This window comes from Peromyscus leucopus, chromosome 1 (assembly GCF_004664715.2).
Source record: "Peromyscus leucopus breed LL Stock chromosome 1, UCI_PerLeu_2.1, whole genome shotgun sequence".
Taxonomy (NCBI): domain Eukaryota; kingdom Metazoa; phylum Chordata; class Mammalia; order Rodentia; family Cricetidae; genus Peromyscus; species Peromyscus leucopus.
Genome location: NC_051063.1, coordinates 190,973,264 through 190,986,887, shown reverse-complemented (window position 1 = coordinate 190,986,887; position 13,624 = coordinate 190,973,264). Strand labels below are relative to the sequence as shown.

At 39.3% G+C, this 13,624-nt stretch overlaps 1 protein-coding gene and 1 pseudogene across 2 annotated transcripts; one reads left to right on the top strand and one right to left on the bottom strand.

Annotated features, from left to right (window-relative positions):
- The window catches only part of LOC114686605, a 290,182-nt pseudogene that overhangs the window by 23,897 nt on the left and 252,661 nt on the right, over positions 1-13,624 (bottom strand).
- LOC114687674 (zinc finger protein 54-like) lies at positions 160-11,078 on the top strand. Of its 2 annotated transcripts, none has more exons than XM_037202250.1 (5): positions 160-203; positions 3,315-3,399; positions 5,686-5,771; positions 7,603-7,729; positions 9,373-11,078. In XM_037202250.1, exons 3-5 carry the CDS (start codon positions 5,742-5,744, stop codon positions 10,863-10,865), a joined length of 1,650 nt encoding a protein of 549 aa, XP_037058145.1. In that variant the 5' UTR covers positions 160-203; positions 3,315-3,399; positions 5,686-5,741; the 3' UTR covers positions 10,866-11,078. The 2 variants fall into 2 exon arrangements, with proteins under 2 accessions (XP_037058145.1, XP_028718098.1); XM_028862265.2 differs by having other exon boundaries at positions 176-439.

The window sequence follows — 13,624 nt, the reverse complement described above, 5'->3', positions numbered from 1 at the left end:
CATGTGGGGAGGCTGTGCAGAGCGGGTCCAGGGCAGCCTGACAGCGGGAGGAGTGGGAGGGGCGGGTCTAGAAGGGCGGGGACATTCACCTGGAAACAGCCCCTGGGAGGATGTGGCGCATTGGCTGGGTGTAGGGGAAGAGTGAGCGTGGGCGGGGTTAATGAGGTGACGTAAACGGAAGCTGGGACACAAAGTGAACGCGGGTAAGTCGGAGAGTAACCGAGATCAGCAGTGCAGAGTGCCCATTCCCTGTCGTTGCTCCGGGTCCTGCAGGGTGGGGAACCGCGTGGTGCAGACCTGGGTGCGGAGGACACGGCTGGGAGTCGGGGGGACGGAAATCTCCCCGGAGCCGCAGTCGCCGCGCGGGGCGGCCTGGGAAAGTCACCAGTCAGCAGCGCAGTGGCGGGAACCGCAGCCCGGCGGCCCTGGAACCTCCCAGGTCAGAGGAGCTGCGGGGCTGGGACGCGGGAGGGGAGGGACCAGGGGTGCGAGCAGTTTCTCTGATGCTCATAAGGAAGCCGGCTCTGAAGTTCTGCTGTGGATGTCTTTCCCTTGGTGTATTTTATTTAGATCATAGGAAATAAGCCAGCATTTTCTTAAAAATTGATCTTCTGATTGCCAAAATATTCTTGTAAGAATAATATAATCGAATATTTGAATTTATATGTTTAGTTGTACAAACATGATTGTCTTTGCTACGGCGTAGCTTTTGGAGCCTATCCTGAAACTCACTTTGTAGACCAGGCTGGCCTTGAACTCAAAGAGATTCACCTGGCTCTCTCTCCCGAGTGTTGGGATTAAAATCATGCACCACCACTGCCCGGAAAACATTAACTTTTAAAAGTAAATTTTTATCCACCATTAATTTTCTATCTGAGACATATATGCATACTGGGATTTCAGAATGCTATGGATTTTCAGAATGCAGCATTCTGAAAAGTGTCTTTGCCAGGCCTGGTGGCACAGGCCTTTAATCCCAACACTCAGGAGGCAGGTGGATCACAATCAGTTGGAGGCTGGTAAGGTGTACATAGTGACTTCAAGGACAGCCAGCACTGCACAGAAAAACTCTGGGTTTTTTTGTTTGTTTGTTTTTTTGTTTTTGTTTTTCAAGACAGGGTTTCTCTGCGTAGCTTTGAGCCTTTCCTGGAGTTCACTTGGTAGCCCAGGCTGGCCTCGAACTCACAGAGATCCGCCTGCCTCTGCCTCCCGAGTGCTGGGATTAAAGGCGTGCGCCGCCGCCGCCCGGCTTAGAAAAACTGTTTTAGGGGAAAATAGGAAACGAAAAAATAGATTTAAATACATTATGGTATAGAATGATATTAGAAAACATCTTTGAATAAATATAATAAATCACCTCTAGTGATATTTTATCTGTTTCCCCCAATAAAGTTTATCTGAGAATCAGATAAAAAAGCCAGCCACTATATTAGACACAGAAGTCAGGCAATGGTAGCACATGCCTTTAATCCTATCACTCAGGAGGCTGGGATCTGTCTGCATCTCTGTGAGTTTAAGGCCACACTGGGAACAGAGCCAGGTGTGGTAGCACATACCTGAAATTCCAACATTAGTTAACCATAAAGGTCTGGAGGTATGTACAGGCAGACAGGAAGTAACAGACCTGGGCAGGAAGAGGAAGTGATGTTGCGGAGAGGAACAGAAAGGAATATAGGCATGGGTATACAGGAAGTAGGTCTCTTTGGAAGCTTAGGGTCGGTAAGGTGAGGTTGGCTTTGGTTTGTCCTATTCCTCTGATCATTCAAAATTTACCCCAATATCAGGCTGCAGGTTTTTATTAATAAGACCATTTAGCAATTCGTCTTACACTCACCTATATCAGAAAAATATCTCCAATGGTCTTTTGTCCGTTGGTCCAAGAAAGCATTCTGTCCATGGACACATGACCAAACTGTTATTTTTTTGGTTCTGTTTGCTGTGTTTGAGGCCTGAACTCATAGTGTTGCTCTGTCTGGCCCAGAACTCACCATGTAGACCAGGCTAGACTGGAAAACACAGAGTTCCACTCACCTGTTTCTTCCAAGGGCTAGGATTAAATGTGTGCATCAACAGGATGATTCAAACTGTTGTTTTTTATTTTGTGGTCTGTTGACAGCCAGTGGTGTGGCTTTTGACTACTCATAGGTGGAGTGGCAATGCCTGGACCCTGCCCTGAGGACTTTGCGCTGGGACTATGTTGTAGTAATTTAGCAGAGTAACTGTTTCTGGTGTAAACATCAGATTGAACAACCACTTTTTTGGAAGTACTTTGACCTTGAATAATCCTTGTGGAAAACAGTGAATGTATCCCATGATCTGTAGAATCATTTTGTTGAAGGGGCATTGTAGCCATCCCAAGACTTGTCACAAGATGCCTCAGGCACACCTCTTGCAAAGGGTACATAATAAAGGACTAAAGTCATGGGGGCATGTGATGCTTTCCTCTAGTAAGACGTGTAAATGAGATAAGGAAGCTTGGTATGAAGGAATACTTTATGTAACTTTAAAAAAAAATACACTTTTATATGGGTGTTCTGGATTCAGTTCATCAGAGAGGCTGGACCTTCCTGCTGCCACATAGGCCTTAAAACTTCATCTTGGAGTGCCCTCTTTCTTCAACCAACCCCTGCTACACTGTACACCTGACATTGCAGAATTACAGCAGTACACCTGGACAGTGGTGGTGCAGGCCTTTAGTCCAGTATTCAGAAGTCAGAGGCAAGTGGATCTCTGTGAGTTCGAGCCTAGCCTGTTCTACAGATCTAGTTTCAGGAAATTAGGGTTGTTACACACAGAAACCTTGTCTTACAGAGGGAGGAGGGGGTTCTGTGGCTGAGAATAGTTTGCTTGCAGTCTCTCTCCCTTGCTCCTCAGTTTTCTTGACAAGCTAACATGCAAGTGTGTGGGCTTTGTGTGAGTGAGTCTAAAATCCTACTAAGTAAAGTGAAATCCTAAAAGGAAAAAAGAAAATTTTCATGAAATCTTCTGTCTTCTTCGTGTATGCCCCTTTGGGAGGTGTAAGGCTTCATCATGATTGCTCCATGATCAATCCAGCACCTCACTTCTGTATAATATTCCCTTCCCAGTCATTCACTACCAGTTCTGCCCCTGTGTTTCGACTGATCTGTGATTGGAAGTGGGATTCAAGTTACAATAAATAAAAATGTTTTTCTAATTGTTTTCAGTGTTCTCACACTGTAGGCCAGTTGGGGATCATTTGTATAATCCTGTATTTGCTTTTCTCTTCATCTCCTGAGCACAGTACTGTGGTAGAAATCCAGGCTCTTCCTGAACAATCTGTTTCCCATGTTCAGGGCTAACCGACCATCCATACCTGCTCACCTGTGCTGCAGAACAAAGGGTCTGGAAGGAGAGAGAAGACAGTGGCTCAGGATCCAGGTATGGTGTAGAGATTAGTGAAAGTGTGGAAAGCGGGTCAAGAGAATGTGGAAGTGGGACATGAAATCAGTTTTGCCACATTCTGTTTCACAAGAAATAATTCTGGAAACTCCCACTGAGAAAAATCTCCTTAGAATTATCCTAATGTAGGCATGAGAAGACTTTCTACAAAATAATCGATAATGGAATTTGACTATGCATGTGAGTGATGCTGTCCTTATTCATTCACATCACAAATCAGGTTTTTATACCATTACTGAGTCATTTTCAAATCTTTGATTTTACTATAAAAATGATGAAAATACCTCTAGGTTTATTTATTGTTTTCAGAATTTTGGAGCTTTGGTATTCTAGCACATTCTCTACCTTTTAGTGTTTTTGTCTTCGTTCCTGTAAATAATGCCAACAGAGTCTTGATAAGAATCAGAAAGTATATTTACAGCCTGCTACACTCCATCTATACTGTCTCCTACTGACTGTTAGAAATTAGGATAAATATTTAGAATGCCCTAGGAGTTATGCCGATTTAATAAAGTCTGGTTGTAGGTTCTCTTCCAAGATCTGCCCTAGGGAAACAGGCTATATTTCCAGTACCAGGTATGACTTCCCTCTTGTTGAGAGGGTCTTAATCCAATTAAAAGCCATTGGTTACCACTTAATATGTGTGCCACTCTTGCACCCTTAGGGCTATCATGCAGTGTAGATCACTGTTGTGGTTCATAGGTGTCATAGCTGGGTAGGACTGTTGTTTAGCTTCCTCCTTGGGAAGGTTGCCCGCTTCCTTCTGATACCATGAAAGCTAATCCCCAGGGAAGAGGCTTTAAGGTCAGTTCCATCTGGAGTCCTCTAGGATTTGTGTCAGAAGTGTGTGGCTTCTTAAACACTAGGGACTCAACTTCTGCCTCTGGGAGGCAACCATGGGCAACAGCAATACCCTGCAATGTTTGAAAGTCTCTTGGACAAGTGTGACCAACAACTTCAAAGCAGGTATTGGTGGCTTTGTTAGAAAATCTGTGGCTCTTGTGAGGAGCATCATCAGCCCAGTTAGGAAATCTTCATTTACACTCTAAATGCATATGCATACAGAGATTTAGATGTATTGTAGAATTTTTTGATTGATGAATAATAGTCAAGGAATAGATGGATTCCTTATATTTTCCAGACATCCTTCTTGTTATTTTACCATTCTTCTTTGTTCATATCTGTCCCTTTTCCATAGTTAAATCCTCACCACTTTGTCTCATTTCCCCCTTCAGATCACTTGTTCCCTGTTACTCCATCTCTGTTACTCCCCCACACCCCACAGTGAACTCCTTTCACTTTTCTGGTCACTGTAGTCACTCCAGCCTGTATGCTTATATCTGAAGATTTGGAACTAGAAACTTCCTATGAGAGAACATGCAGTGTCTATCTTTCTGCGTCCAGGTTACCTCACTCAATATGATCTTTCCTAGGTCCATCCATTTACCTGCAAAGCTGATTACTTCAATTTTCTTTACATGAATAGTATTCCATAGCGTATATGTAACACACTTTCATTATCCAGTTGTCAGTTGAAGGACATTTAGGTTGTTTCCATTTTGTAAATGTTGTGACTAGAGCAACAATGAACATGGCTGAGCAAGTGTCTGTGGAGTAGGATGTTGAGTCCTTTGGGTATATACCAAGGAATGGAACAGCAGGATTTCCTTTGTGCTGAATTTAACTTCAGGGTTTGTTTATTTACTTGAGGATTCTCTATTTTTATTTTCAATATGTGGCTAGTTTTTTTTTTTTTTAATGGCATTCTTATTTCCTATGATTTTGTTTTTATGTTGTTGCTGGTTGGATTATTGGTACTATTCTTCTTCCTCCTTTTTGAGAAATAATGGTTTGCTGTCTTGCTCATGGATGATTACGCTCCAGGTCTCTTGTATTTCTCTCTTCACATGAAATTTATTATTTCCTATGTTCCCATGGATGATTCTCTGACTCTCCTGTATATGTTTTGCCTCTAATTTATTATCTGCAGAGCTGCTCTAGTGAAATCAATTGTGTTAATTGGTAACTACCTTGAAATGCACATATGTCTCCATCAATTTTAAAAGAGTAGTTTTCTTTGTGTACTTGATGATGATTTTCTCTTCAAGCTTCAAATGTCTTTCCATGCTCTCCTGTCCTTGGGATCATTGACTAGACACCTGGTAGAATTCTGTTGCTTGGGTCTTTTCATGTGCTTTGATATTGTTCTCTAACAGCTTTCAGTATTAATTTTAACCCTTCCCTTTTGACCTCTTGATTTAAAAGGAAAGTGACCACTATTCATTGTTCCTGAAAGAGAAACTCAAAGAAGAGAAACATAAATGGCTGATTCTCCAGTAAACATGTCGCAGGTCAGTGGTCCTTTTCACTCTTTATCTAAATATGTTATACTTTCATGTATTAAAAGCCTTTACTTTTCTGCTTCTGATAATTTTTTGAAATTGTATTATGAGCAAAAAGAAAAACAACAAAACCACCCACTGAAATTAAGCAGACCCAAAGACTATACAACTCATGTCCTTCTATACAATTAGAGTTGTCATAGAGAACAGAAGCTCTGGAGCCTCACATGGGAGGTTATATTTTCACAATTGAATATATTTTGATTTTCTTATCCACCACCAAAGCCCTAAAAACCTTTGACAGAATCAGAATTAGAAAAGCACTTTGCTTTATATCCTTTTTCATAATGGGCATTCATTACCTGCATCCAGTCCCTTATAATTTAATCTTTCCTGTTCTCTTTCCTTCATGTTATTCTGTGACCCCATATACATTGTTTTTATATATATGTATTATTGGGTAGATTCTGCATATGAGTGAAACGTGGTGTCTTCTTTCTAAAATTTTATGACCGTACTTAATATTACACATTTTTTGTCTCCATTTTCCTGCAAATTTTTATTTTATTTTTTCTATTGCTGAATTGTCCTCAATTTTATACATTTTTATTATCCATTCATCTGTTGATAGATAATTAGTTTGATTCTAGTACTTTTCCTTTGGTGATTAAAACAGCAGTAATCATGTGGTATAAAGATCTCTGTAGTGAAGTGTGTTTTCTCTGGGTATATGGCCAGAAGTGAAAGTACTAGGTTACACATAAATGAGATTATATCACTGGCAAATCCATAGAGCATGCTTAATGATAAAAGAAATTTATTTGGGTTAGCTCACAAGACAGAATGAAGGAATTTATTGCAGGAACCCACAAGGGTGAGGCACAATCCAATGTGGTTCTCTGGCTAGCTTTGCCCTGTCCATACCAGGATCTCAAACTACTTGGTAGCCAAGAGAGAGAGCGTATGTGCATCCCAGGTCTTAAGGGTCCTCCACTGGCCACGCCGCAGAGGAATGTACCTCAAGGTCATAGGCAGGCATAACAGCTACCTGCTACCTCACTAGGGGTGGTGCTTCAGTATATGGCTCAAACATCAACTCACTACAAAATGTTACTTTTCTCTTCAATTTTTTTCAATAATCTCCAAACTGATTCTCACTATGTCTCTATTATTTTGTACCCTCCCCTCCATCATCAGTGAATAAGGCTTCCTTTCTCTCCATATCCCCTCAATCATTTGTTGTCAGGTTAATTGATGGCAGCCATTCTGCCTGGGGTGAGGCAGTATTTCCAAGTTTTAATTTGTGTTTCCATGGTGCTCTTTTTGGGATCCTGAATGCTTTTGCAATGTTTATTGGCCATTTGAGTTTCTGTTTTTGAAAAGTGTGTATGTAGTTGATTGCCCATTTGTTGCTTTGCAGTTTTGTTTCCTCAGTATTTAATTAATTTAATTTTTGGTAAATTCTTGCTATGAGCCTTATCTAATATGTCACTGGTATAGATTCTCTTACCTATATCTTAAACATTTATTTGTTTTTGAACTTTCCTCAATTTTTACTATTCTTTGGGAGTGAAGTGAAATACTCTTTGGTTTTTTCGAGACAGGATTTCTCTGTGGTGTTTTGGTGCCTGTCCTGGATCTCACTCTGTAGACCAGGCTGGCCTTGAACTCACAGAGATCCGCCTAACTCTGCCTCCTGAGTGCTGGGATTAAAAGCGTGTGCCACTGTATTGGAAATCATCTTTTTGAATAATTATCTTTGCTCATCTATATTCCATCCCCTCATATCCAGGAAAGCAATTGCAAGTAACATGTGCTGAAACCACAATTTTTGTTTCAGGGTCTGTTGACATTCAGGGATGTAGCTGTGGACTTCCCCCAGGAGGAGTGGGAATGCCTGGACTCTGCTCAGAGGGCTTTGTACATTGATGTGATGTTGGAGAATTACAACAACCTGGTCTTTGTGGGTGAGAACATTTTGCTTGTAGAATTCCTAACCCATCTTTTGTTCGTTCTGCCTTCATAGGATGTAAAATCCATTAAGCTGTCATGAAAAAAACCAACAGGAGACAAAGCAAAGTTTAGTAGTAGGAAAGAACTTTTTCATGCTATTTAGTTTGAGGTGTCATCTTCATTTTGGTTCCAAGATTCATCCATAAACTCAGCAGCATATAATATTTCCTCTCATATCTTAAATCTCCATGTCTATTATTGCAATGATATGTTCTTATTTGTGAGACAAATTCAAAATATACAAACTGAAAATGCTAAATATACTGAAATATGTGACTACAAATATCAGTTGAGAAATCTTGCCTAAATTCCTCTGCTTTATGTTTTCAATTACTGAGTGCAGTACTGTCTTAGACTTCTGTACTCTTTCTAAAAGTTCTAGCATGGATCATGGGCTGCCTCAAGAACATGCGGATTATATATGCAAGGTAGGCATGATTGCCTGTACAGAAAGAATGAGATTGCTCTTGAATGTGGGAGTAGTCACAACTAGAGTCATCTAGTGAATGAACAAGAGAATAATAAAGACTTCAAGTGAAGGAGAAAGCAAGAACTGAGAATGTTTTACCCATATTCAATTCCACTTGAAAGGATTTGTGATCATTTAACTTAGTATAGTATCCTGGACCAGGATGTATCCATCTGTTGTAATCGCTGTTAGAAGGCATTGTGTCTTATTACATTTGAATGATGGTGACTTAATACTAGTACGAAATGCAATTTAGTTTCACTATAATGAAATTAGATTGGAATAATTTTACAAAATTTTAAATCTAACATGAGCCCATGAAGTAGGATTATTCTGTAATTGCCATCCTTGTATGCATATCTTCATATTAACTCCTTCATTTTCTTCCCAGTGGAGAATACACAGATACCCTTCTGGAAAATAATCTTGGGAGTGTGTGTACAGAGTGGACTTGAGAATAATCCTGTGAGGAAAGCTAAGAAATACAGCAGTGTGTGGAGCTCAGACAGTGGAGAATAGAAATAAGCAATAGCTGCCCATGACAGCCCTGCCTCAAACCGTGTAGAGCCTCTGATGTCTGGCAGAATACTGTCTTTGAATTCATTACTTTTGAAGATCTAATGTGTTTTCTAGAGAGAAAAATAAACCCTATGATTTTTTTAAATAAGACTTCAATCTTAAAGGAATTGGGTCTTCTGAATATTCTTTGTCATTGCCTATTACTTAGTAAGTGTAAATACTGTGAACCTGGATTGGATTAAATTTCTCTTCATCAATTTCCTAGAAGACATATATAAAAATAGAGACATGTTTTCTAAATATAATCACTCAGTGAGCTCTATCACAAAGCTAATTGACAATTGTCAACTATATTTCCATCTTTTTTCGAGTTAGAGATTGTTTATAAAGATGAGGTATCTGTTATAGATCAATGACCTTTGAAGGCTTTCATGCTGTTTTTGTGAGTATCCACACAATTACAGTAAATGAAAATTGTCCATTACTGGGAGCTCTAATCTAAGTAGTTCCAGGCTCAGTTATCTTAAAAGAGAACTTAGGGAGACAGTCATTTATCAGATGTTTATCATTGAAACAAGCCCTATTATTGTGAATTGTACTCATTTTCAGAGAACTATTGCAAATGTGATCCTGACCATCCACATCTGAAGACGGAAAAGGAGTCTCGTCAGTGTAATGAGCTTGTCAAAGTGCTTCATGACCTCTCTGCACTTTATAAAAAATGTGAAACTACAGCAAACTCTAATAACTACACATGTAGTAACAGCAGGGATGCCTCTACTGACTCATTAAGCCTAGATAGACATGAAAACATGCACACTGAAGAAGAACCTTGCAAATCTAAAGACGATGAGAAATCCTTAAATTTATGTTCCATTATTACTCAAGATCAGAGACAGTACACTGTAAAGAAGGAGCACAGGCAGGAAGAATATGATGATTATTTCACCTTTGCATATAGTCTTTTGCAACAAGCAATTCAAGAGACACCATACCAATGTGGGAAATGCAGGAAATGCTTCAGGACTCCCTCATACCTCACTGAACATGAGAGAATTCATACTGGAATTAAACCCTACAAGTGTAATGTTTTTGAAACATCCTTTACCCAGCTTTCAAGTCTTAATATACATCAAAGACTCCATACTGGGGAGAAACCTTACAAATGCAAAGAATGTAGAAAGTCATTTCATCAGTTGTCAGTATTTCAAAGCCATCAGAAATTGCATAATGGAGAGAAACCTTACAAATATAAGAAATGTAATAAATCCCTTGCTCAGTCTTCCACTCTCAAGAAACATCAGAAAATGCAGATTGCTGGGAGACATTATATTTGTCAAGAATGTGGCAAAATCTCTCATAGTTCTTCACACTTCAAAGATCATTCCAGAGTCCATACTGGAGAGAAGCCTTTCAAATGCAATGAGTGTGACAGATCCTTTCCCCACTATTCATCATTGAGTAGGCATAGGAAAACTCATTATCCAGAGCAATTAGACAAATGTAAAGAATGTGGTAAGTCCTTTCTTGAATTATCACATCTTAAAACTCATTACAGAATCCATACTGGTGAAAAGCCTTTCAAATGTAAGGTATGTGACAAATCCTTTACCCACCACACAACCCTTAAAAAACACCAGAATGTTCACACTGGGGAGAAGCCTTACAAATGTAAGGAATGTGACAAGTCTTATACTAGATTCTCATCTCTTAGAGCACATCAGAAAATTCATACTGGGGAGAAACCTTACAAATGTAAAGACTGTGACATTTCCTTTATCAATCTTACAAGTCTTACAAAACACCAGGGAGTTCATACTGGAGAGAGACCTTACAGATGTGAGGAATGTGACAATTCCTTTACCAGTTTCACAGTTCTTAAAAGACATCAGATAGTTCATACTGGGGAGAAACCTTACAAATGTATGGAATGTGATAAGTCCTTTACTCAGGAGTCAAATCTTAGAAGACACCAGAGGGTACATACTGGAGAGAGACCTTACAGTTGTAAGGAATGTGACAAATCTTTTACTAGGTGCTCCTACCTCAGAGCACATCAGAAAATTCATAATGGAGAGAAACCATACAAATGCGAAGACTGACACATCCTTTATCCGGAAGACATTAGAAAATTCATACTGGAGAGAAACATACCATTGTAAATAATGTGACATATCATTTTGCAGTATTCTCTGCTTACAAATCAACAGTATAGAAAATTGAAACATAAAGATCACAAACTTGTGAGAGTCTGTAATGAAGATTTAAATTTTAAAAAATATCCTAGAGTTTATATTAAAATATTGCAAATGTAACAGGGGGAAACTTTTTATTTCTTTTAATGTGTATGCATGCTTTGCCTGCAAGTGTGTCTGTGTACTACATGTATGATTGGTGCACACAGGACAGAAGGGGCCATCAGATCCCCTGAAGCTGGAGTGAAAGACCATTGTGAACTATCATTCATGAGTTGGGAACTGAACCTTGGTCCTCTCAAAGAGCAACCAGTGTTCTTACTCACTAAGTAAAGTCTCCAAACCCTGGTTTAAAAAACAAATGTAATAAACACAATTTTTCGTGTTCAACATCCAAAAATTTATAATGCCAGATGTAGTGGTGCATTCCTTTATTTCCACCACTCAGGAGCTAAGGCAGCAAGATCTCTGAGTTGGAGGACATCATCATCTACAAGTATGTTTACAACTTGAGTTACAACAAGAGTATGTTACAACAAGCGTTCCGGTACAGCTAGGACTACATAAACTGTCAAAAAAAAAAAAATTCTAATGGAGTCAGATAAAAAAATATGACAAAACCTTTAGTTTTCTCTCTAATTGTGCTGTACATCACAAAATTCATACTTCTGAGAATCCATGTAAAGGTAGAGAGTATATACTCTTTCTGTCCATTGGAAATTACACCTCCCCAAATGCATTGAATTAGACAAACCCTTTATATAGTGCTAAATTTGCAGAAATAAAAGAAAATTCTTCATTAAAGGAAACACTGATAAAATCTTTTATTCACCTTCAAAATCTTCATGTTAGAGTCAAACCATACAAGTAGCAAGAATGAAACTGACTGTGAAGAGATAGGCTGTGAATGTGACGTCACCGGAATGCTGACATACAACTTAGAAATCCCCAAAGTCTGAGGATGTGGTGACACACACCTTAAATCCCAGCTTCTGGAGGCAGAGGAAGGTGTACCCCTGTGAGTTCTAGGCCAGCATTGTCTACATTGCAAATTCCAAATCAGCCATGGCTACACAGGGAAACCCTATCTGGAAAATCCAAAACAATAACAAAAATAAAAATCCCTGACAACATGCAGAAATTCATTTTGAAGTCCTTAGGAAAAATAGGGAAGAATTTACTTGAAACTAATAAAATGATATAGCTTCCAGTAACTGCCAGTACACCTTCACTGAGGTAAAGGAGACACATAGGACCCACACCCTCCACCATGATGAAATGGTAATTGCTCCAATCTCACTGAGTTGCTTGTTCTTAGTAGTTTTTGAACAGTTATGAGTCTATACATTATCAAGTATCTACTATAAAAGGAGACTTCTTTTACCAATGTGGAGAGTAGTACAAAGTGATCATTTTAAACATCAATAGTTAGATGGCAGATAATGCTCATGATCATTATCAAAGCATCAAGAGGTTCTGCTCTACAACCTATAGTTCACAAGTCATGTTTTTTGTTGTTATATTTTATTATTGTTGTTTTTACCATGGAATCCCTCTCTGATGCAGGCTTGAAATCCAATCAAGAGAGCATTTATGTCCATAAACCTTGGTGCCAGTTTTGCACCAGTACACACGTCTTAACTAGCAGGGTGGTATTGTAAGATGCATGGCCCAGGGGTAAGACCATTGACATCATTTCTCTGCAGACAACCTGCACAGGACCTTACATTGCTACAAAATCTGATCATCAGAGACAGTTGCCTGGTACGTTCTACGTTGATTTCTCTATATCTTGCAACCAAAGTGGTATCTTCACCTACACCATGTACTACAAGCAAGAGCACTGGTAATGACCTGTTTTATTTAGGGTGACAATGGTTCACCCTTACCAGTAAGTCCTAGGCTGACAACCAGTACCTGGTACAAAGAGTATGATTGTATAGCCCTGGTGTCTGGGAGCAACATTAATGATCTAAGTGGGACACCTCTTTTCAAAGTTTTTAAAATCATATTTACTATTAATTTGTAAGATGGGATTTCATAAGGCTTCTTCACAGATCATTACTTTTGGTTGACCTACACACTCTTCATACCTTCTCCCTGCCCCATCCCCAGCTAAACACTTAGCACACATTATCCAATGCCCCATTCTCTTATAACGTGTTCTACTATCCTCTAGGTTCTCCTGTACCTTCTTCACAGACATCTCATTTGAGTTGATCTTTCAGCAGCCCCCTCTCCACTACATATTTGAACCATCCTGCCCCCAGGATTCCCACCCTCTAATTTCATATCACCTGTATTCTACTACATATTCTCTCTTCCTCCATCTCCCCTCTAATGGTCTATTTCTAGATCCCTGGCTTCTACATGCCATCTTACTTGAACACACAAAACCAAGTTTGTAGCTTAGACACAGATTTCAGAGAACATGTGATGTTTGACTTTTGGGGCCTAGATATCTCACCTCATCATAATTCCCAGTAATCTACATGTACATTAGAGTTAACGATTTAATTTTTATTTACACCTGAATAATATGCTCAGTTGTATAGAAAAATATGTTTTTCATTTACTCACATTTCAATTTTTGTTGATTCCATTTCCTAGATACAGTGAACAAAGCATCAATGAACTTGATGGGCAAGTGCTCATTGGTAAAATGG

Excerpts from the sequence above, each read along its gene's own strand:
- LOC114687674 (XM_037202250.1), top strand. The coding sequence starts at position 5,742 with ATGGCTGATTCTCCAGTAAACATGTCGCAG. Across the intron at positions 5,772-7,602 it reads CTCCAGTAAACATGTCGCAG|GGTCTGTTGACATTCAGGGA; the intron begins GTCAGTGGTCCT and ends TTTTTGTTTCAG. Across the intron at positions 7,730-9,372 it reads CAACAACCTGGTCTTTGTGG|AGAACTATTGCAAATGTGAT; the intron begins GTGAGAACATTT and ends ACTCATTTTCAG.